General features: G+C 43.1%; 1 protein-coding gene across 3 annotated transcripts in view; it reads left to right on the top strand.

Moving 5' to 3' along the window:
* Window positions 1-366: 366 nt before the first annotated feature.
* The window catches only part of mtmr14 (myotubularin related protein 14), a 45,759-nt gene continuing 23,161 nt past the window's right edge, over window positions 367-22,964 (top strand). For all 3 annotated transcript variants that reach the window (XM_056273529.1, XM_056273527.1, XM_056273528.1), the window contains exons 1-13: window positions 367-1,191; window positions 3,277-3,425; window positions 4,699-4,807; window positions 9,536-9,611; window positions 14,043-14,106; window positions 15,050-15,172; window positions 16,154-16,227; window positions 16,666-16,736; window positions 16,858-16,932; window positions 17,685-17,751; window positions 18,595-18,680; window positions 19,126-19,202; window positions 20,376-20,412. In XM_056273529.1, the coding sequence (XP_056129504.1) occupies window positions 1,057-1,191; window positions 3,277-3,425; window positions 4,699-4,807; window positions 9,536-9,611; window positions 14,043-14,106; window positions 15,050-15,172; window positions 16,154-16,227; window positions 16,666-16,736; window positions 16,858-16,932; window positions 17,685-17,751; window positions 18,595-18,680; window positions 19,126-19,202; window positions 20,376-20,412 (1,143 nt within the window). In that variant the 5' untranslated portion in view covers window positions 367-1,056. The remainder of the gene's footprint in view (window positions 1,192-3,276; window positions 3,426-4,698; window positions 4,808-9,535; window positions 9,612-14,042; window positions 14,107-15,049; window positions 15,173-16,153; window positions 16,228-16,665; window positions 16,737-16,857; window positions 16,933-17,684; window positions 17,752-18,594; window positions 18,681-19,125; window positions 19,203-20,375; window positions 20,413-22,964) is intronic.

Below are 22,964 nucleotides of genomic sequence, written 5' to 3'. Positions count from 1 at the left end.
CTTATCGATGTCACGTTTTCTTCCTTCCTCCTTTCTTCCAGTGACAAACATGCCTTAATTTATTACGAGTTAAATGCATGCCACATATAGCCAGGGGATTCAGTTACAGTAGATAGACATCAAAACATTGGCTAAATAAACGAAGAGCGAACGAGCGCGCGCGCGCGCGCACACACACACACACACACACACACACACACACACACACAAACACACATTGTATCGCAGATGTTTGGTTTCATTTTCCGACATCAGGAATTGTTAAGTATATTTAGATTTATGAGAGTCGCGTGTTTACGAGTGGCTGGCAAAACGTCATTAGAGGAAGTGGGGGCGTAACCTGTCACATGCTAATATCAACTTCCTGTTTACTGCCCGTACCTACCTTGAGGTAGTGCACAGATTGCGACCCGTTCTTGTCGCTAAGTTTTGATCGAGAGCAACGGATACCTAGTTGTTAAGTGCAAAAGCAGCGAGATTGGACGACGGCGTGACTTTCATCAGTTTCGTCTCCGTTGACAAAATGGATATAATGTGAAGAAGTGACATTGGAGTAACGTATGCAGGCCGGGAGTCCCCGGGATTTCTTGGAAGAGTTCAACCGGCGGGAGTTCAATCGACGCCCCGGCTGATCTCGAACCTACTTGTCAGTGAACCACAGTGCTAAAACTATAAGTGGGGCAGGACTACAAAATATGATCTGAAAATCCGCCTCAAACGAGTGTTTAGTGGATTTGATTATTTTGCGACGATTGTGTAATTCCCCATCAAACGAATAACATCTTACATATTTGAAAGCTTGGCTAACCGCAGTGTTTCCACTTGGCAAAATCAGCTAGCCCGGAGGCTGGCAGCGAGTTTTGAATCGGAGGGTATCAGGCCGCCGGTGCCCTGAATTCGGGAAGACTCCCCGGCTCCGGCCCCCTCAAGCGGGCAGTCAGGAAGAAACTGGCTGGGAAGGGATGGCCCGGTCGTTCAGCCCGTTCCCAAGGACAAGGTGCTGCGGTGTTTGAAGGAGGGCGAGTGCGGATAGAGCCCGTGGTGGGTAGCGGTGCTATGATGGCCGCCTCCCCCACCGCGTCAGGTGGCTTCACGGCCACCGGGCTGTCGGTCAAGAAAAGCGAGGAAATAGCGGATTTGATAGATTTGTTTTCCAAGACCCAGTACAGAGCAAAAGAAGTCACTCCACGGGTAAGTTTGTCGTCCCTATCTGCTTTTTCCCATCTTTACATCAAGAGTTTCAGTCTCTGCCATCTGGTACCTTAAGACTTCCACTACGTAAAACCAACAGATATAAACACTCCTTTATACCGTCTGCCATCTCCCCCCCTAAACTATATATGTTTTAACTTTTTTTTTTTGCTGACTTGAGTAATTTACCTTGTATTGTTGTGTTCTTTGGTCTGAGTGTTATATTTATGTGCCATGTGTTTTATATGTGCTAAATGTATGCGTCCCACTGCTGCATAACCAATTGCCCCCCTGGGAACAAATAAAGTTATTGATTGATTGATTGATTGATTGATTGATTGATTGATTGATTGATTTGTCGTCCCTACTGGACTTACTACTTGGCAGTATCGCAAACTTCTGCTCTTGTTGTCACACTTGTTTCCCCTTCGCCTACGTGTCCGACATCTGTCCGATGTCAACAGCCGGTTAATTGTGACTATCTCATGCTAAATATCATATCAGGTAGGGGTGGGGGACAAATATCGATTCGGCGCAAAATCACGAGGTTGTAATGATTTCCACCAGGGATGCACTGATATAACAGTTCACCCATACCAAGTCCAGATCTTTGAGTGTCAGCCGATACCGAGTACCAATCCGATCCTGAACAGTGCACACTTATACCATTAGTTTGGGGGTCAGTGGGCAAAATAAATTGGATAGAATCAGATTTTTTTTCTCGCCATTAAAGAAATACAGGCCTCCATGTGCCAAACATACAGTAAATTAAGCCGTTTTGCTTTTATATATGACATATTGTGTGTGACTTGTAGCAATTATTTAATTCCACCCAGACAATAAATGCATATGCAAATAAATTGCAATGCGTATACATTGTGATTTTTGAAAAATCGCAATATGTGTTGAATTGTCACTAAAATATTGTTATAATATCGAATTAGAAGGTACTGTAACTGACAGTTCCCAACCCTAGTATCCGGGATGTTGTAAACTAGAGGTATGAACGTTTACATGTATACACACCCATGATTTGAAAACATTTTAAAAAAATTAATTACTGTTAACCATGTGGTTTTGTTTATCTAGCTGAAATCACAAGCTCATATAAAAATAAACGTTCACTCACACCAATATAAAGGCAAGAAAAAAAAACCATTGAACTTCAAAATTTAATTTGCTTTCACATTTATGGTAGGCTATTTATTTTTGCAAACAACTCATATCGCCGAAACAATGGCAGAGGCAAGGCGTAAGCCTATACAGTGGGGTCATGCATAGCATTATTTGAAAAAATAAACAACAGTGTGAAATTCAATTGCTGTAATACAGTGGTAGTACTGGCTCTATGTTATGTGTCGTAGTTTATTGCCTTTAATAGCCAGTTATATTGTAGTGCACATTTATTATGAAGCTGTCGTTATATTCTTGTGTTGAACTTGAAATATGTAGCTTTTGCCTCAAAGTTTGTGTGTTTAAATTGTGTTTACATTGTTTTATTGATACTTAGTTTGGCTATTGAGATTATATAGGCTGTAAATGGGCTTTATGTTGTCCTAAAAAAACTCACCCTCAAACGGGACCTCTGTTTCCCTTAATGGTTGTGTGCTCATTTACAAGATGGTAGGTTAAACATTTACATAAATGTTGATTTGTCACATCTCTGTTACAAACGCTTGCATGTTATGCACGTAGTAACAGTAGCCCCTTGTTCTTTTTGAGAGCATATTATTTTAAGAATCAGACTTTCAGACTTTTACCCTTTACATAAAACTTGTATGATTTTGATAGCAGTCCAGTAATTCTACCATGAGTTTAAAACTAAAGACAACATTTAACCCTTTTGTAGAAGATTTTATTTGTGTGTATATATATATATATATATATATATATATAGGAAAAAAACCTTTTAATATAGTATAGCAGTACAACCTTGTTTCGTGTGTCGCATACTCATCAGCTACCAATGGCAACAAATGAGCGGAATATGAAGATATTTTCCTACATCTATCTTAATGTATGTATGTATGTATGTATGTATGTATATATTTTTTTTTGACTAACTTTCTATCTGTCTTCGTTCAGATGGAGGCAATAGAGAAGCGTTGCTTAGAACTCTTTGGCAGAGACTACAAGTACAGTGTCATCCAAAACACCAATGGAGAAGTTTGCGGCCACTACCCTCGGCAAATAGTCTACCTGGAGTATGAATGCACAGAGTTGCAGAAGGACAGGTGCCTCTCCATTCCTTAACTCATCTGTTTAAACAGTACAGGCATTCAGTTAGCAATTATGCTTTTGTTTGCGTCATTCATCTCATCTAATCATGTCTACCTTTGCTGTGGTGTCGGGAGCAAAGGTTAGATGTATAATCATTTTGATTTCATCAAGGCAGCAAAAATGAAGGCTTTGTTACAACAGGCCATGTTCTGCTCAAAATTGGAAATTGGGTCTTAGAATGTTATCCTCTTTATGATTTGTTGTAGATGTTGGGTTTTTTTTGTGGTTTTTTTTGGTTGGTTTTTTTTACGTGATTACTGTTGACCATTAACCACGAGTTGACTCATCAGAAACAAGAATCAAACACAATTGAAAAGGTAAAAAAAACAAAAAGAAAGTTGAATCAGTTTATCTGGATACAACTTTTATTGAGAGAGTATCTCAATTAATATTTCTCTATCAGTAAACATTGTGTCCAGATGAACTGATTCAACTTTCTTTGATTTTCTTACCTGGATGATTGAGAATGCTTAAAGACAACTGCAAAGGGACTGTTGTGCATCATTATATCTGTTGTCTGGTTGAAAGGCATTGTGCAGACATGTTCGTATTATCTGGTGAGATGCCATAATCGATGGGAAAAAGCTGTTCAGCAGTAAGTGGCCATTTCTAATAAGTGGGTCCAAGCGTCAGTCACCATATGATGCATTTCTGTGATTTGTTAAACCTCAATTCAAACTTTTTTTATTTACAGAAAATGTTTGCTGTGTTATGGAGAATCATGCTGAATTTTTTTTGCTCTCATTGTCACCAAGACTAGCAGAAACCCTCCCATCCCTCTGTAATAGTATACCATTATAGAGCTTTTTGAGTTTTGGACAGTAACAATTGCCTTTCAAAAAATCAACAGAGGGCTCAATTATTATTCTGCTTTGTAGCCTTTTTTTGGCAGTAGTTACAATGGTTTAGTTAACATGATTACATTTTCAGATGTTGTTGACACTAGAGGTGAAGTGCTTGATATTTAACTGAAGACCTATATCTCAAAAGTCAAGTAAAATTGATCATCTGGTCAAGTTGACTCTTAACTAGAGCTGTTGGCTCAGCTGACAATTGTAGCTTTGATACCACTGTATATTCTGAATAGAAGAAGACACTAGAATAATGGTCTGGATCAAGTGTTTTCTGTTTTATAACTGCTTTTTTTTTTGTTGCTTTAAATTGTTAAAAAGACTGGCCAATGGATAAAATTTGCTGCTCTCTGTCTCACCATCTCTGTCTGTGTAGATTTGAGAGCTCAGTGCAGATAAGTAAATTACAGGACCTGGTGAACCGGAGTAAGCTAGCTCGCTGTAGAGGCAGGTTCGTCTGTCCCGTCATCCTCTACAATGGCAAGGTATGGCATCTTAGACAGCATTTTCCAAACAGTCATTCTTTTGCTATTATCTGGTTTGACTTAGCTAAAATAAATTCTGCAGTTGTAATCAGAAGCTTCATTGAAAGATTTGTGTCAGGGCTCGAAATTAACAATATCCCATCATCCTGAGGCTAACTGGAAAATTTAACTCGGTGTGAATTAATATGACTTTTGGGGCAATCCTGTGACAAAAGAATATCCCTGCATCACGCTGTGTGTAAGATTGATTCTATAAACTAGACAATAAAATATTAAGAAGTGACATTTGAAATTTATCGCAAGTCTTGCTCACTGGCATTATATCAGTTTTACATCGACCTTGCAGCTGCAGAAGCTGATAATACCTTGGAAAATGTACAACACTTGTAGTTGTACAAGTGGTACGCATATAAAAACTACGAGTCGCTGCTTTGGGGTGATAAAGATTGACTTTGGGACGGTTGATGTCAGAGCTCGAGATGGTGCCAGGACGGTAGAGAAAAAAGTTAATTTTGGGGCCTTTATGTAAATCCAGTGAATATATTAATTGGTTTGTTTTACTTTTTTTTTTTTAATTTATTCTCCCCAATTGTATCCGGCCAATTACCCCACTCTTCCAAGCCTTCCCGGTCGCTGCTCCACCCCCTCTGTCGATCCGGGGAGGGCTGCAGACTACCACATGCCTCTTCCGATACATGTGGAGTCGCCAGCTGCTTCTTTTTACCCGACAATGAGGAGTTTTGCCAAGGGGACGTAGCGTGTGGGAGGATCACACTATTCCCCCCACAGCCTCCCCGACAAACCAGAGGAGGTGCTGGTGCAATGACCAGGACACATACCCACATCCGACTTCCCACCCACAGACACGGCCAATTGTGTCTGTAGGGACGCCCAACTAAGCTGGAGGTAACAGGGGGATTCGAACCAAGATCCCCGAGTTGGTAGGCAATGGAATAGACTGCTACGCTACCCTTTTTACATTTCTTTTTTTTTTTTAAGGATTGTTGAAACTAAGTTTATTAGTGATATTTGATTAAGAATCATTTTGCCCATTGATTACGCTCTTCTGTCTTGCTATTCCAGTAATCAATGAACTCTCATGTTATTAAGACTGCATATATTTATATATATATATATATATATATATATATATATATATATGTGTGTGTGTGTGTCTGTGTGTGTGTGTTTGAAAACATAGCGGCAGTCGCTATAATTCAACAAAGATGTTGCTCTGCCATAAAAGGTCATTCATTCATTCATCTTCAGTCGCTTCTCCTGGGTCGGGTCGCGGTGGCAGCAAACTAAGTAGGGCACTTCAGACGTCCCTCTCCCCAGCAACACCCTCCAGCTCCTCCTGGGGATCCCAAGGCGTTCCCAGGCCAGATTGGACATGTAGTCCCTCCAGCGAGTTCTAGGTCTACCCCAGGGTCTCCTGCCAGTTGGCCGTGCCTGGTAAACCTCCAAAGGATGGTGCACAGGAGGCATCCTAATCAGATGCCCTGACCACCTCAACTGGCTTCTTTTGATGCGAAGGAACAGCAGCTCTACTCCGAGTTCCCTCCGGATGTCCGAGCTCCTCACCCTATCTCTATGGCTGAGCCCAGACACCCTACGGAGGAAACTAATTTCAGCCACTTGTATCCGCGATCTCACCCTTTCCGTCACTACCCAAAGCTCATGACAATAGTTGAGAGTTGGAACGAAGATTGACTGGTAAATTGAGAGCTTTGCCTTCCGGCCCAGCTCCTTCTTCACCACAACGGTCTGGTACAATGTCCGCATTACTGCTGATGCTGCACCAATCCATCTGTCAATCTCCCGCGCCACCTTACCTTCATTCGTGAACTAGACCCCGAGATACTTGAACTCCTTCACTTGAGGCAGAAACTCATCCCCAACCTGGAGGGAGCAATCCACCATATTCCGGTAGAGAACCATGGCCTCAGACTTGGAGGTGCTGACTCTCATCCCAGCCATTTCACACTCAGCTTCAAACAGCCCCAGTGCTCGCTGGAGGTCGCATTCTGATAAAGCCAACAAAACCACATCATCTGCAAAGAGTAGAGATGCAATTCTGAGGTTCCCAAAATGGGCACACTCCACACCTTGGCTATGTCTTGAGATCCTGTCCATGAATCTCACAAACAGAATCGGAGACAATGGACAACCTTGGCGGAGTCTGACACCCACGTAAACGTGTTTGACTTTGTGCCGAGAATGCGGACACAGTTCTCACTTTGGTTATACAAGGACCGGATGGCTTGTAGTAACTGCCCCAGTACCCCATACTCCCGCAGTACCCCCCACAGAGTGCCCCAGGGTACACGGTCTTAAGCCTTCTCCACATCCACAAAATACATGTAGACTGGCTGGTCAAACTCCCATGCCCCCCTCAGCACTTCTGCAAGGGTCAAGAGTTGGTCTGTTGTTCCACGGCCAGACCAGAATCTGCATTGTTCCTCCTGGATTCAAGGTTCGACAGTCGGTCGGAGCCTCCTTTCCAGCACCCTAGAGTAGACTTTCCCAGGGAGGCTGTGCAGTGTGATGCCCCGATAATTGGAACACACCCTCCGGTCCCCCTTTTTAAATATGGGAACCAACACCCCAGTCTGCCGCACCACAGGTACTGTCCCCGACCTCCATGTGACACTGAAGGGGCGTGTCAGCCAAGACAGCCCAATAATGTCCAGAGCCTTCAGCATCTCAGGGTGAATTTCATCCACACCTGGCGCCTTGCCACCAAGGAGCTTCTTAACTACCTCAGAGACCTCTGCCAGGGATATGGATGGGGCTTCCCCTGAGTCTTCAGACTCTACCGCCTCCACTGAGGACATGTTAGCCAGGTTCAGGAGCTCCTCAAAGTGTTCTTTCCACTGCTCGACCACATCCCCAGTCTGGCTCAACAGTTCCCCTCCCCGGCTGAACACAGCCTGAGTCAAGCCCTGCTTCCCTTTCTTGAGTCGCCGGATGGTTTGCCAGAACTTCCTTCAGGCCAACCGAAAGTCCTCCTCCATAGCCTCGCCGAACTCCTCCCACGCCCGAGTTTTTGCTTCCGCAACTGCCGAAGCCGCATCCCTTCTGGCCTCCCGATATCTGTCTGCTGCTTCAGGAGACCCCTGGGCCAACCGAGCCCGAAAGGCCTCCGTCTTCAGCTTGACGGCTTCCCTCACTGCCGGTGTCTCCCAGCGGGTCCTTAGGTTGCCACCTCGACAGGCACCGATGACCTTATGACCACAGCCCCTGCCTGCCGCATCTGCAATAGAGGCTTTGAACATGGCCTACTCAGACTCCATGTCCCCAGCCTCCCACGGGATACACGAGAACTTCTTCCGGAGGTGGGATTTGAAGACCTCACGGACAGGGGCCTCTGGCAGATGTTCCCAGTTCACCATCACTGCACGCTTGGGTTTGCCAGGTCTGTCCAGCACCCTTCCCCGCCATCTGATCCAACTCACCACAAGGTGGTGATCAGTTGACAGTTCTGCTCCTCTCTTCACCCGAGTGTCCAAAACATACGGCCGCAGATCTGATGATATGACCACAAAGTCTATCATCGATCTTCGGCCTTAGCTGTTCTGGTACCAAGTACACTTATGAACTACCTTATGTTCGAACATTGTGTTTGTTATGGCCAATCCATGACTCACACAGAAGTCCAATAACAAGGCACCACTCGAGTTCAGATCGAAGAAGCCGTTCCTCCCAATCACGCCCCTCCAAGTTTCTCCATTGTTGCCCACGTGAGCGTTGAAGTCCCCTAGCAGAACTATAGAGTCCCAAGCTGGAGCCCTATCCAGGACACCACCCAGAGACTCCAAGGCGGCTGGAGACTCCAAACTGCAATTCGGTGCATAAGCACACACAACAGTCAGAGCCTCCCCCCCCCCAGTGAATCGTAGTCGTATAGAGGCAAACCTCTCATTCCCCGGGGAAAACGCCAACACGGTGGTGCTCAACTGGGGACTTGTGATTATCCCCACACCCGCCCGACGCATGTCACCTTGGCCAACTCCGGAAAAGTAACGAGTCCAGCCCCTCTCCAGGAATTGGGTACCAGAGCCCATGCTATGTGTGGAGGTGAGCCCAGTTATATCTAGATAGTACCGTTCCACCTCCCGCACCAGCTCAGGCTACTTCCCTGTCAGAGAGGTGACATTCCATGTCCCGAGGACCAATCTGTGATGCCGGAAGTCAGCACACCCCAGTCCTCTCTTTTGCCTGCTGCCTGGCCTGCATTGCAGCCTACCCCAAAGCTCAGCCCCACATGTGGTGGGTCCACGGGATGCAATAGAAATTAATGGTGTAATTTAATCTTAATTTCCTCTTTAAAAAAAAACCCCGCATATGTTAGTGTCCAGAATTTTGAATCTTGAAAATATCAAAAGAAAAAACAAATGGTATTCCTTTCCTGGACATGAGACACAGCTGGGGCCAGAACAAGGTGGAAGTGAAAATAAAAAACCCAGCCCTCATGTGACACAGAATCAGAGCAGACACTGGTTTTTAGCCTTCATTCCCTGTGCTGTGAAACATGGCTGGATAGGTAACAGGTGCATTCAAACTAGTTTCACTAATTTATTAAGACATGAGCAGTTTTTATACTGCCCCCTTCTTGATATACCTTAGTAATCTTATACAGCTTAATAAACATTAATTACCTGTAGAAACCTATTGATCTGAGCCGTTTATATACTGCTGAACAATCATGTGTCTTCCCTGTTGTAGCACATTTGTCGATCATCCACTCTGGCCGGCTGGGGGGAGCTGTATGGACGCACGGGCTACAACTACATCTTCTCAGGTATGAAATGTGTAGACACAGGCACACAGTGTCAAGAAAATTCAGACGCATAAAGTCACTTTAAAAGAGGAAATGTGGTAATATCTTTCCATGGGTGGTTTCAGTTCCATGTAACTTGATGACCCATGAATACATAGCTGCAGCTTTTTTCAGACAGCTGTCAAATCGTGCCTTTTAGGATTTGGTGTTCCTTTTAAAGACATGATACAACTTCCGCTAACAGTGTTTATTTGATTCATATGAAATCCCATTAATCTCCAAAAACAGTACATTTTCAGAAGTGTGTCAACACATAGTGATGTAAACGTCTACAGACACTACAGACAGCAGTACTTCCCATGCAGTTTGAAAGGTCACTGCAACATGTTCTCTGCTCACCTGTGAGGGCAGATGGCACAAAGTGTTTACTGATTTCAAGTTTTTGTTGGAATACTACTGACCTTTCTCTGGTTTGAATGTAAGATGAAGTTATGGCAGGAAAGTACAAACCCAGAGTGATGGACTGAGTAAAATTATGGAGCGGATTGTTAAAAAAAAAACATGCAAAAAAATAGGCTACTTGCTATTTTTTGTGACAAAAACAACATTACAATCAGTAGTTTCATCCATCCATCCATTATCCAAGCTGCTTATTCAAATTCGTGTTGTGGGGTCACAAGCACAGTCGCCTCACAGCAAGAAGGTCCTGTGTTCGAACCCCGGGGTTTTCCAACCTTGGGGGTCATCCGGGGTCGTCCTCTGTGTGGAGTTTGCATGTTGTCCCTGTGTCTGCGTGGGTTTCCTCCAGTTTCCTCCCATAGTCCAAAGACATGTAGGTCAGGTGAATCAGCCATACAAAATTGTCCCTAGGTGTAACTGTGTCAGCCCTGTGATGGACTGGCAGCCCGTCCAGGGTATCTCCCTGCCTGCTGCCCGATGACTGCTAGGATAGGCTCCAGTGTGTGTGCGTGTGTGTGTAGCCACGTTTCCAATGCAGGAATTGAGGAACTCAGTGGGTATCCACCACAGGGACCAGTGTGGGGACATTATTTACCCCCCAAATAGTCCGTGCTTGGGGGGGTAGTACTTTCCAAAATTACATGAACTTGGTCAATGGGGCTTGCAGCGCTGAACATTTCTGATTGGTCGAGTACTCGAAGCATTTTATTTCAACTGCCATTTTTTAAAATCTGCAACTGCAAACCAGCGCTGTGTCCCAAATCATTCACTCATTCACTGTTCCCTACTCACTATCTAGGGAGTTATATGTACAGGACCTAGTGAGCTCATCGGCAAAATGAAAACACTTTCGGACCCTACTCGGGTCATTTTTGCTGCTAATTACGTCATTGCTCTTGCACAATTAAAATGTGCCATATCAGTGTTGGCTGGTGGACCATCCATAATAAATACTGGCCTGCATTTTTGCGATAAATACATGATAATATACTGAGTGTACATTGTGGCCGTTTGTGTTGTGATGCACTGCTCTGCTCACATTAAACAAATTATTTTCAGGCAATTTGTCTTCTGCATTTCGTCATATGGAAAAACAAACTATGCTCCATCGAAAATACTTTTTTTAATAATACTCTATAAAAACAGCTTTTAGAGCTCTGGAAATGCCACACAATATCAATCTTTGTTTTTTGTTCTCATGATTATTCAAATATTTCGATTAGTAAAAGAATCATAATTATTAGACAGAGAAAACTGAGACGTGCTGCTGTAAAACAGCTGTCACTTTTTCATAAGTCACTTGACTAATTTACCTAATCTTTGCGGGTTTTACACTGCAGTGGAACAGCAGATGACAATGGGCGGAATTAACCTTTTAGGTCCTTGAAAAGTAGTTCCTGGGATCAAAAGTTCTAGGTAATTGGGGTGGAAACGTGGCTTTTTTGTGTGTGTCTGTCCACAGCTCGTCTCACATACTACTGGGCCTCTCTGCCTACAATTTCTTTCTTTTTTTTTGGGGGGGGGGATTTTACCCCTTTTTCTCCCTTATTGTATCTGGCCAATTACTCCTCTCTACCGAGCCATCCCGGTCGCTGCTCCACCCCCTCTGCTGATCCGGGGAGGGCTGCAGACGACCACATGCCTCCTCTGATGCACGTGGAGTCGCCAGCTGCTTCTTTTCACCTGACAGTGAGGAGTTTCGCCAGGGGTTCTTAGCATGTGGGAGGATCATGCTGTTCGCCCCAGTTCCCCCTCCCCCCCCGAACAGGCACTCCAACAAACCAGAGGAGGTGCTAGTGCAGTGACCAGGACACATACCCACATCCGGCTTCCCACCTGCAGACATGGCCAATTGTGTCTGTAGGGACGCCTGACCAAGCCGGAGGTAACGCAAGGATTCGAACTGGCGATCCCCATCTTGGTAGGCAACGGAATAGACCACCATGCTACCTGGATGCCCCCTACAATTTCTTTTTGCACAGTTATGACTGTATGATCAAGAACCTCTCGTGGTTGCAGTGATTCAAAACCGTTGAATGATGTTTGTTCTTGCTATTGCCAGTCCCTCTCTTCATTCACTCTCTAGCACTCAAGACCGATGCTGTTCTCTATCATCGCTCGATCTAAGCCAACCGTGTGCATGTGCAATTCGGATCTATGGTTAGCTTAGATTGGGCAGCAATTCGGGTATGAGTCTTGAAAGTAAATGAGAAGTCAATTGTATTTCGCAAGTCATCAAGTCATTCACTGCTGATATCAGCAGTGAACCAAAAATAATAACCTCTTATCTTTATTTTCACAATATAATTAAGCTCGGAAAACCATTTACGCTTGCATATAGTACGTGACTCACATCTACGATTGACTCAGATCGGGCAGTGATGGTCAAGGACCTCTCGTGATTGCGGTGATTCAAAACCTTTGAAAAACCTGTTTTATACTGCAATTGAGTGCTAACTCATCAGCTGGTTTTTCACCTAAGTCCGAGCACCGGAGGAGAGGAGATATGCAGGCAGTGCCTCTGTATTTTCCCTTCTCCCGGTAGATGAAAAAGGGGTGGTTTGTCACCAAGTCCGAGCACCAGAGAAGGGGCGATAAGCCAGGTGTCGATCTGCACTCTACTGAGTGCACTCTTCTAGTTTTGTATTTTCCTCATAATACATGATGGAAAAGGACAACAGCACCATGCAGGGGTTTCTCCGTTTACTAGTATAGTAAAGAGCCATTAAGACCCTGTTTCTGAGCTAATTATCTACAGCAACTATTTAATCAGCGTGCCTTTTACTACAGGGACTAAAGTGGGGGTTTTTTTCGAGGCCAGTATCTTTCAAAGGCCATGTAGAGTGTTGGTAAGAAATCATGAGATTTTCCACTGTGGGTGCAACAGGGTTATCATATCAGTCTCATAAAATCAATCTTATGAATCAGTCTCATAAGATTATTTTCAATTAATTTTGGTGTTCAATAGTTATAATTGAACCATTCAAGTTAATGCAGTAATCAATGTTGCACCAATTGGAGTACTTTAATGTTCTGTATTGTTCTGTGTGTGTGTGTGTGCGTGCGTGCGTGCACGTGCGTGCGTGCGCGTGTGTGCTGCCTTGTACACTGTAACAAGGGAAGATTAAAAAAGGGAAAAAAACAACTAACAATCGGACTATGTAACACTTCCTATGTGAATCATAGTGTGTCTAGATCATGAATGATTTCAACCTAACACTATTCTCATGTGAGATAATTAGACCAACTACTAAAACTAACTGCCACTAAACCACTAAGGTGAAATCTTGTAACTACACCACTAAGACTAACTTTGTCCTGATGCCAGCCTTATTTGAGCTCTTCTGCGGCAATCAGAGGTGATTCCTTTGTTGTCCGGCGTCGAAGTGCAACTCCTCGGAAAACAAAGTCTCTTTTCCTCTGGCAACTCATTAGCTGAAAATCCTCAATGCTCCATCCGTCTTCTGTTGATCTTGAAGGAGTCTTGGTTGCGATTGCATCGACGTTTAAGAAATAAAAGGGACCCGGTTGCATTCTCTTTCTGAGGAAACTTTGTGGCTTGCAGGAAAGGTTAACCGGTAATCACAGCCAGTTAGTGGATGAACAAGACGAGGTTATCTTCCATTAAAACCGGGGCCAGCGGTAATGTGAAAACATGGTCTGTTGTTCTCGTTGTTCTGCAGGAGAGGATATCTCTAAATGTCTAGCGTGCACAGTCCTACACGAGATAGAGTGAATTTCAATTCCGTTGCCATAAGGGAGAAATTGCATCACTGGATACAGTATTACTTTAACCAATATTATTATAGTGTAAGGTGGGATGGTGGGTGGAGATCACATGAGGTTGAGCAGGGAGTTTTAGGTATTGTAGTCCACAGGCAGTGCCAGTCCCTACACCGCAGTTTTTGTTTTTCTTTTAGTTTTATTAAAATGGATATTCTTATAGTCATCCTATACATTCTTATATTATCCTATACTCTTTCACTTTTCCAGGGGGCAGTGATGACACGTGGATGGACTCTGAGGAGGTTCCAGAAGATAGTGACAGTGCGGTCAGGTAAGTGAATCTCTTTAGTAGGGGTGTCATGATTCTCCAAATCCACAATTTGATTTGCCTTTTGATTTTAAGGTCATGATTCAATTCGATTTTGATTTAAACATTTTTTTCAGCACTGACAGCTATGCCATTGATAGATTGTCGAGTCTTGATTTGTAAAGATCAACATATCATTGGTTTTATGCCCTGAAAACTAATTTATTTACATTTTAAAAGTTTTCTTTAAAAAGATAATTTACACGTTATCAAGTGGGATTTACCCGCCATATTTTTTTTGTGGGTCATATACTACACTAAGGCCATATGGTCAAATTTAAATAATTTATTTGAAATGCAATAACAATAACTTAGTACACCAGTCATTTGGGAACAAAGTAGTTTTTCCATCGTTGACATAACTCACAGGGAAGGCAAAATGTCGTCACACCGGTGACTTCAGAGAAGCAGTAGGATTTTCCAGTTCTGTTGTTTCTCCGTCATCTCCAACTCCGGTAGTGGCCGTGGCGTCTTGAAAAGTCCAACTGCCGGCTTACAGTAAGCTACATTGTGTCGTCTTTGAAGTGTTTTTTTTTTCGTTTTTTTTTCGTCTGACTGCGCAAGTTGGTGGGGGTGGAGAGAAAAAAATAATACAAGGATACTTACTCTTTAGCTAGAAATGGCTCTCCCCATGGGCCAAATCAGTATGGGGCACAAATAGTTTATTAAAATAATCCAGGATGCCCTGTGAAAGTTATTTATAAATTAGTATATCCAACCTCTTCCTTTTTGCCTATTTCTGTCTTTTATTCCTTCTCCCTTACTATGTGCCTTAAATGCGCTCTCTCTCGCTCTCTTTCTCGCACTCTCTCTCACACTCTGTCCCTCTCTCTCTCTCTCTCTCTCTCTCTCTCTCTCTCTCTCTCTCTCTCTCTCTCTCTCTCTCTCTCTCTTTCTGTCACATCAGGAATGGGGACTCTCAGCTCTTTGACAAGGTGCGGGGCCACGACATTAAGCTGCTGCGCTACCTCTCAGTGCGCTACATCTGTGACCTGATGGTAGAAAACAAGAAGGTTAAGTTTGGCCTCAAGTAAGGAAGAATTCCAGGGCAGTTGTTCGCATACACACACGGATGCACAGATACACTTTCTGGCTGCCTCATTTGGGTCATTGTAGTCTGTCTTTTTTGGGGTGTTTTTGAAAGAAGAATTGTGTAAGAGACCTGACTTTGACTCCGTTTTGGCCTTTCATATTGCAGTTTTTTGAGTTACTGGCTGATTGAATTCAACCCCTCACTGTATTTCAAAGTGCATATATTTGTGTCAGTGCAGGCCATTTGTATATATATATATATATATATATATATATATATATATATATATATGACGGTTGTTGCTACTAGTACAACTGGATTTACTCATCCTTTAAAGGGGATTTAATGGAAAACAAGATTCGTTTTGTCTTGGGGTGGATTTTGCTGACTGTGAGGAGTACCACTTGTCAGTTTCACAGCACTTGAATGATATGTATGTTTCACCAGCTTTTTTGTGACAAAATAGCATCATGCCATTCAGAATTGCCACACAGAGTGATGTACCGCCAGGAACAATGAACCCAGATTTTGCACAAGTCCACCCAATACCGAGGGCAAGGTAGCCTCTGTGTTGAGCAGCCATTTTTTTCTGTTGGGGGTGGGGGGGGGGATACTGCCAGCCAGTCAGAGCCATTGGCTCATGAATAATGCTATCATGATGTACATGATCCCACAATCAGTCTTGTTCATTAAAGGTGAGTGTGCAGCACTGGAAACCAAGCAATTGTTGGTGAAACCGAACAACCTTTGGTGGGAAAAAAAAAGTCATGCTTCATAGCGTGACATGCTTCATAACAGTAGTTATACTAAGTTGCCAGAGAAGTAGGAAAATACCACCTCCAGATGGCTGGCTATACGTGGTCTTTTTGCATAATTAATATTACATACTGTTGAATGCTCACACTGCATTTCCTTGTTTTGATGAATTATTCTTTACCCCTCTCTCTTCTGTCTTCTCTCTTCTCTCTGTCTTGTCAGTGTAACATCCTCTGAGAAGGTGGACAAGGCTCAGCGCTATGCAGACTTCACCCTGCTCTCTGTGCCTTACCCAGGTAAATCACACACTGTTGGTTTCCTTTTTGAAAACCACTTGCCGCTCAAAATCAGAAGTCGGTGCCCAATTACATGCCATAGAAATGGCTACACCTATGGGAACGGGATGTAACGCAGTGACTTATCAGTCTCAAGTGCAAGAGTCAGTTGTTAGTCTTATTTCAGAATCATTATAAACTGAAGATTTGCTTTATGGGCCTTGGTGTGTCTTTGGTACTCATCTTCAAAAGCCTGCACACACAAGCTCTGGTCTCTTAGCAGTGCTATATGATGGGAACTGAGTTTTAAAATGTGTAATACACCTAGTTTTAAAGTCACAGAACAAGGACTTTACTGGTTCCATAGATAGTAGCCGGGTTGTGCTGCTCTTCAGAGTCTACAGAAGTTTGAGCTAGGCTAATTAGAAGGCTCAAGGTGTGTATCTGTTTTTTTTTCAGGTTGTGAGTTCTTTAAGGACTACAAAGATAGAGACTATACAGCTGAAGGACTGGTGTTCAACTGGAATCAGGTATGCAAAACTAACTGGCTTTCAATTTGACTTCTCACTTTTTGTTCATGTTCGCAGTCTACTGAATTCAGGTGATTAAGCCACTGAGATAACTAGATTTCACCATCAATCCCATCTTCAGGACTACGTGGATGCTCCTTTGACAATCCCTGTGTGCTTTACACAGAACTTGAACATTGACTGGAGTGAATACCAGGTTAGTTCTTCTTTTCTGTTTATGAGTATTTCACTGTATTGGCCATAGGATTCTTACCCGATATCAGACAGAATTGTTGACCCGTTGCACTCCATTTCCATCTTCTGTCTGACATTGCCTCCACTCTAACCGATTTCCTTGGGGGAGGGGAATTCGATTTTCCTTAACCAGTCACTAGAGACCAACGTAGCTGCCTAAATCTAACATCATTTTAAGTTGACACTGATGTGTAGCTATACCAACATATTGATTTTGGTGGGGTTTTAAGAGTGGAGTGCAGTGAAGTAAAAACAAACTATGATATCAGGTGATATTGAGCAGACATGCCGTCTATGTAAAACAGCTTGACAACAGCTTTACAACGGCATAAGTCCTGCCGGTGGCACTGATTAGCTTGTCATTAGTCCCCCCCATGGTGCTCATTGGATAATCACTTTTTCAACCGAGAAAACGCTGTTTCATGTCATGATCCCAGACCAGAATCAGTTAACTCAGTGGAGTGGGCGGATTCAGAGGTCTGGACCCAGGCAAATGGGATTCAGGTTTGGCTCTAAATATTACTTGTCTGCAAGTGACATCTGTTGGCCAACTCTGAAAGTGCACTTGTCAGGATTCCATGAGCATTTACAGGGGGTCTTGAGACTTGACTAGCAGGTGGTAAATTTTCTTCTTTGTTGTGTAGTGATTTAATTGTAACCAGGACTGTCTTTGCGGTATATTGTTCTGTGTGTTTACAACTGTCTGCTCTTCAGTCATGGGACTTGGTGGAGCAGACCCAGAACTACCTGAAGCTCTTACTCCACATCATCAACAGTGATGGTATGTTCATAGCAAAACCAGGGTGTGTCTACTTTGGCCCAATTCACAGTGCACATCAGGCTATAATACCAACGTCAGTGCTTAGATTGGGGTCAGGGAATGGTTGAATGATATATTTAGCCTTTTACAAAAGCACCAGTATGCATTTGTCAACATTTTCAATATTCAGTAAGCTGGGGTCACAAAAACTATACTTTTTAAACTTGGTCAAGGCTAGGAGAGGTTTTTTCATTGGTTCAAGGTTTGGATTGGGGCAAGTTCAAATACTCAGGCTTGAGTTGTGTGTGTTTATGTTTGGTGTTTGTTTCTGGATACTAGATGTTGAGTTTACATGCCTTTGTAATGCTAAACCCCAAAGCATCTGTTATGCTAAACCCCATGAGAATTCACATATTGCTGAAAAAGTTCCAAGTCAGTTTTATTTGTATAACCCATTATCACAAATTACAAATTTGCCTCAGTGGGCAATACAACATCCTGTCCTTAGACCCTTGTAGTCCCTTGACCCTTAGACCCTTGAAATACTAAATAAATATTTAACTATAGTTTTAATTATGAAAAACTTACTCAACTCTTTGGTCTTTGACTACAGGACAAGTGACAGTGTAAGTGTAGCATGTGTCCTGTAAATAGAACAAATTCCTTTTACAAAACTACCCTTTGGGCGTACACTTAAATTCAAAGCATCCTAATGCACTTTGAATGCTTATATATTTTAGTTTTGTGGACCTCATTTGGAATCAGGGCACATTTTTAAGTGTTTTCACATTGACTTAGGTAAGATTGTTTGATAACTGGATTTTTAAAGCTGATCCAAATGTTTGCTTCCTCCTCCTCTTTTAGATGAGAGTGGCCTTTTGGTGCATTGCATATCAGGCTGGGACCGCACGCCTCTGTTTGTGTCCCTCCTCAGGCTCTCACTGTGGGCAGTAAGTGTTCCACACCTCTCCCCTCTGGAGGTCTCTCCGCATGACAGTCACACACCTTTTCATTTCATGCTCCCACTAAAATAAGTTAATTCCAGAATCCTACATTGCCTTGGTTCTGTTGGACCCCGTTTAAATTCGCGCATATAAGTCCATTTACCCTTAAGGGCACACTTTAATCAACAAGCTCGTTATTAAACTGCCATTTTTAAAAATAATTAAAATGCTTATTTTGACCCGTCCGCACTTGAAGTTTTCATTATTTATTATCGCAAAGATTTGATATTGGGAGTGCGTTTCAAAGGGAATGAGGAATGTAGCGTGGGAGAAACGGAGTTTGAGTTTGAGCATTCCGTGCCCTGAGCTTTGTGATGTCTCCTAGGCAATTGGTGCGTGTTTTATTTTAATGGCATATGTTTGAGTAGTTCTTGTTATGTATTTTTCACAGGATGGAGCAGTGCATGCCAGCCTGGAGCCAGCTGAAATACTCTATCTGACCATCGCCTATGATTGGTTTCTTTTTGGGTAAAAATAATCATCTACATCATCACAATAATAATAGCCTAGTGCTGAGCTGTAGCTCACAGCACATTAGTCAACATAAGTAATGTAAGGGTGAGTCTGCAGTGCTCTTCTGCTTGAGACATATTATGTCTGTGGGGGATGCATAATTAAAAGTGACTGGTTAATAGAATGGTGGGAGAGGAGAAAGAGTACAGGTGGCTCTTTTTAATCTTGACCACTCATCTCCCACTCACTTTAATTCTCTGCTGTGTTTTTGACACCCCACATCACTACTGTTTCTATTACTTTGTCTGTCTCTCTCTTTCTCCTTATCCCAACCCCCCACCCCATATTGCTCTCTCAGGATTCTTCCTTCATAATTACCAGGGTGTATCTCTCGTATTTGAACCCATCAGAAGCAATGCAGTAGTGCCCCTCTATTGCCAGATAGCCCATGTAATTACACATTAGCAGTCCTAGCTAAGCTCTTGGGACATTGTTCAGGAAGCAAGAGGAAGGAAGTATGGTTGTGTATGAGTGTGTTAGAGAGAGAGATAAAGGGGAGAGAGAGGTAGATGATAAAGGAGGAGATAATTGTGGGCAGAGTGAGTAAAAGTGATACTGCCCCTTTCATCATTAGCCTGATCAATACAACACACCATCTGATTTGGACTTCAGGCTATTATGTGATGCAATGTACAGATTTCTGTCCTCTGCAGAAGAACTTAGCTTTTACAGTACAGTAACCACTATAAGTAACCTGTCTGGAAAGGTTTTTCTTTTTCACCAGTTAAATAAAATAGAGTAACAAATGTGTGAAAGGAGATCCCTGGTTACCATTAGAATCAGCATGGCTGGAATGTGTGTTTGAAACTACCCACTGTGTGAAGGGTAATGCAGTATTGTTGTAATAACTATTGATCCTCTGATGCCGCTGTGATTTACACCTTCCATTTCTCTTTTCCTCTCAAGAGGTTGGATCATAAAATAGGATTTAAGAAATGGTTCCCTATTTGAGAGATGTGCGGTGATACATCTTTCTCTTTGTAGTCTTTGTTTTTTTATTTTCCAAGAGTTTGTGATATGCATTTTTAAATGTTGTAAATTAGGACATTGTAGAACTATTAGCGTCTTAAAACAGCATGAGTGATAAGTAACATCAACCATTTTCTTTTCTCTGTATCCCTTTTCCAGTCATATGCTGCCAGATCGCCTCTCCAAAGGGGAGGAGGTGAGTGCATCCGAAAAAGAAAACAGTTGTTCCTTTGCAAAGTAAATACACCGTATTTGTTATTAAGACAAAAAGAAAATGCAATAGGAAAATTGTAAAACCTAAAATTATTTCACCTCAGATCAAACAATATTTTCAAACTATACTTGCAGAGGCTAACCTGCACATGCAGTTACACCTGACAAAACTATTGTATTGACACTAAAGACAGCCGCGCATCATAGAGCAGAGAATGAGAGCAATGAGTCAGTGAGAGCTGGAGCTGCTTGTCTTTTTGTCTTCTGTCTGTGTGTGTTTGCCTGTGTGTCTGTGCCTACTCCTGTTCCCATTTTCTTTTCTTTGACTGTTCAGTTCAACAGGTCATCCATCGGTTTGACAGTGCAAATGTTATACCCATTATTTCAGAATCAGAATGTTGACAGTAATGGAAAGTTATGTCTTCATTCAACCTGCAGTTTAGTTAAAAGAATAACATGACTCATGTCATTAAATCAAGTCAATTTTATTTGTATAGTCTAAAATCACAAATTGCACATTTTCCTCAGGGGGCTTCACAGCAACACAACATCCTGTCCTCAGAACCTCGCATTGGATAAGGAACAACTCCCTTAAAAAAACAAAACCCTTTAACAGGGAGAAAAAATAGGAAGAAACCTCAGGGAGAGCAACAGAGGAGGGATCTCTCTCCCAAGACGTACAATGTGCAATGGATGTTATGTTTACACAATTACAGAATACAACATTGAAAGATGATTCAGTAAGGGGGTGCTCTCATCCTGGCCATTTCACACTCAGCTAGAGTCAGCACCTCTAAGTCTGAGGCCATGGTTCTCTACCAGAAAATGGCGGATTGATCCCTCTGGGTTGGGGATGAGTTGTTGCCTCAAGTGAAGGAGTTCAAGTATCTCGGGTTCTAGTTCACGAATGAGGGTAGGATGGAGCGGGAGATTGACCTGCGGATTGGTGCAGCATCAGCAGTAATGCGGACGTTGTACCGGACCATTGTGGTGCAGAGGGAGCTGAGCCGGAAGGCAAAGCTCTCAATTTACCAGTCAATCTTCTTTCCAACCCTCAGCTATGGTCATGAGCTTTGAGTAGTGACCGAAAGGGTGAGATCGCGGATACAAGTGGCTGAAATGAGTTTCTTCCATAGGGTGTCTGGGCTCAGCCTTAGAGATAGGGTGAGGAGCTCTGTCATCCGGATGGAGCTCATAGTAGAGCCGCTGCTCCTTCATGTCAAAAGGAGCCAGTTGAGGTGATTCGGGCATCTGATTAAGATGCCTCCTGGGTGCCTTCCTTTGGAGGTTTTCCGGGCACGGCCAACTGGGAGGAGACCCCAGGGTATACCCAGAACTTGCTGGAGGGACTACATGTCCAATCTGGCCTGGGAATGCCTTGGGATCCCCCAGGAGGAGCTGGAGGGCATTGCTGGGGAGAGGGACGTTTGGAGTGCCCTGCTTAGCTTGCTGCCACCGCGACCTGACCCCGGAGAAGCAGCTGAAGATGAATGAATGAATGAATGAATGAATGAATGAATGAACGAACATTGAAAGAGGATAACAGAATTATAATGGAATTATGAAATATATGAAGAATGTGAGGAGGAGGATGCCAAGCAGTGTCCAGATGCTACCAGAACACCCCAGGACCTGAGCCACATGACCATCATCGCCACGTAGACAACAAAAAACAAAAACACATTAGTCACACATTAGTTTGAGTGAGAGAAGGATATAACATTGAAACAGGGTAACAAAATTATATGGCTTTATAAGATACATAAAAAGAAAATGTGATGATTAAGACATGTCTTTCATTTACATCAAAGGAGCTTGCTGGCAGGTATTCCCACACTTTAGAAGATCAGACTGGGACTAGACCTCAACAACTGTCCACCATAGCAGGAACAATCACAAAATATTTAGTGTTTTCAGTTCTGCTACACAGGATGTGCTGTGTAGATGTTACTAATCCATGATAAATGTGTTGCAAATGATTTTTATAATGGATTTTTGTTAATTGGTTGTTGCAGCCCAAGCCCCATTGTGTCATTGTGGATTTAGAGAAAGCATATGACAGGGTGCCAAGAGAGGAGGTGTGGTATTGTATGAGGAAGTTGGGAGTTGCAGAGAAGTATGTAGGAGTAGTGCAGGATATGTATGAGGGAAGTGTGACAGTGGTGAGGTGTGCGGTTGGAATGACAGATGGGTTCAAGGTGGAGGTGGGATTACACCAAGGATCGGCTCTGAGCCCTTTCTTGTTTGCAACGGTGATGGACAGGTTGACGGTTGAGATCAGGCAAGAGTCTCTGTGAACTATGACATTTGTGGATGACATTGTGATCTGTAGTGAGAATAGGGTGCAGGTTGAGCGCCTGGAGAGGTGGAGGTGTGCACTGGAGAGAAGAGGAACGAAAGTCAGTAGGAAAGAGCAAGACGGAATACATATATGTGTGAATGAGAGGGAGGACAGTGGAATGGTGAGGATGTAAGGAGTAGCGGTGACGGAAGTGTTTGAGTTTAAATACTTGGGGTCAACTGTCCAAAGTAACA

The sequence above is a fragment of the Lampris incognitus genome, chromosome 2 (genome assembly GCF_029633865.1).
Source record: "Lampris incognitus isolate fLamInc1 chromosome 2, fLamInc1.hap2, whole genome shotgun sequence".
Taxonomy (NCBI): Eukaryota; Metazoa; Chordata; class Actinopteri; order Lampriformes; family Lampridae; genus Lampris; species Lampris incognitus.
This window is presented reverse-complemented; position numbering and strand designations above follow the sequence as displayed.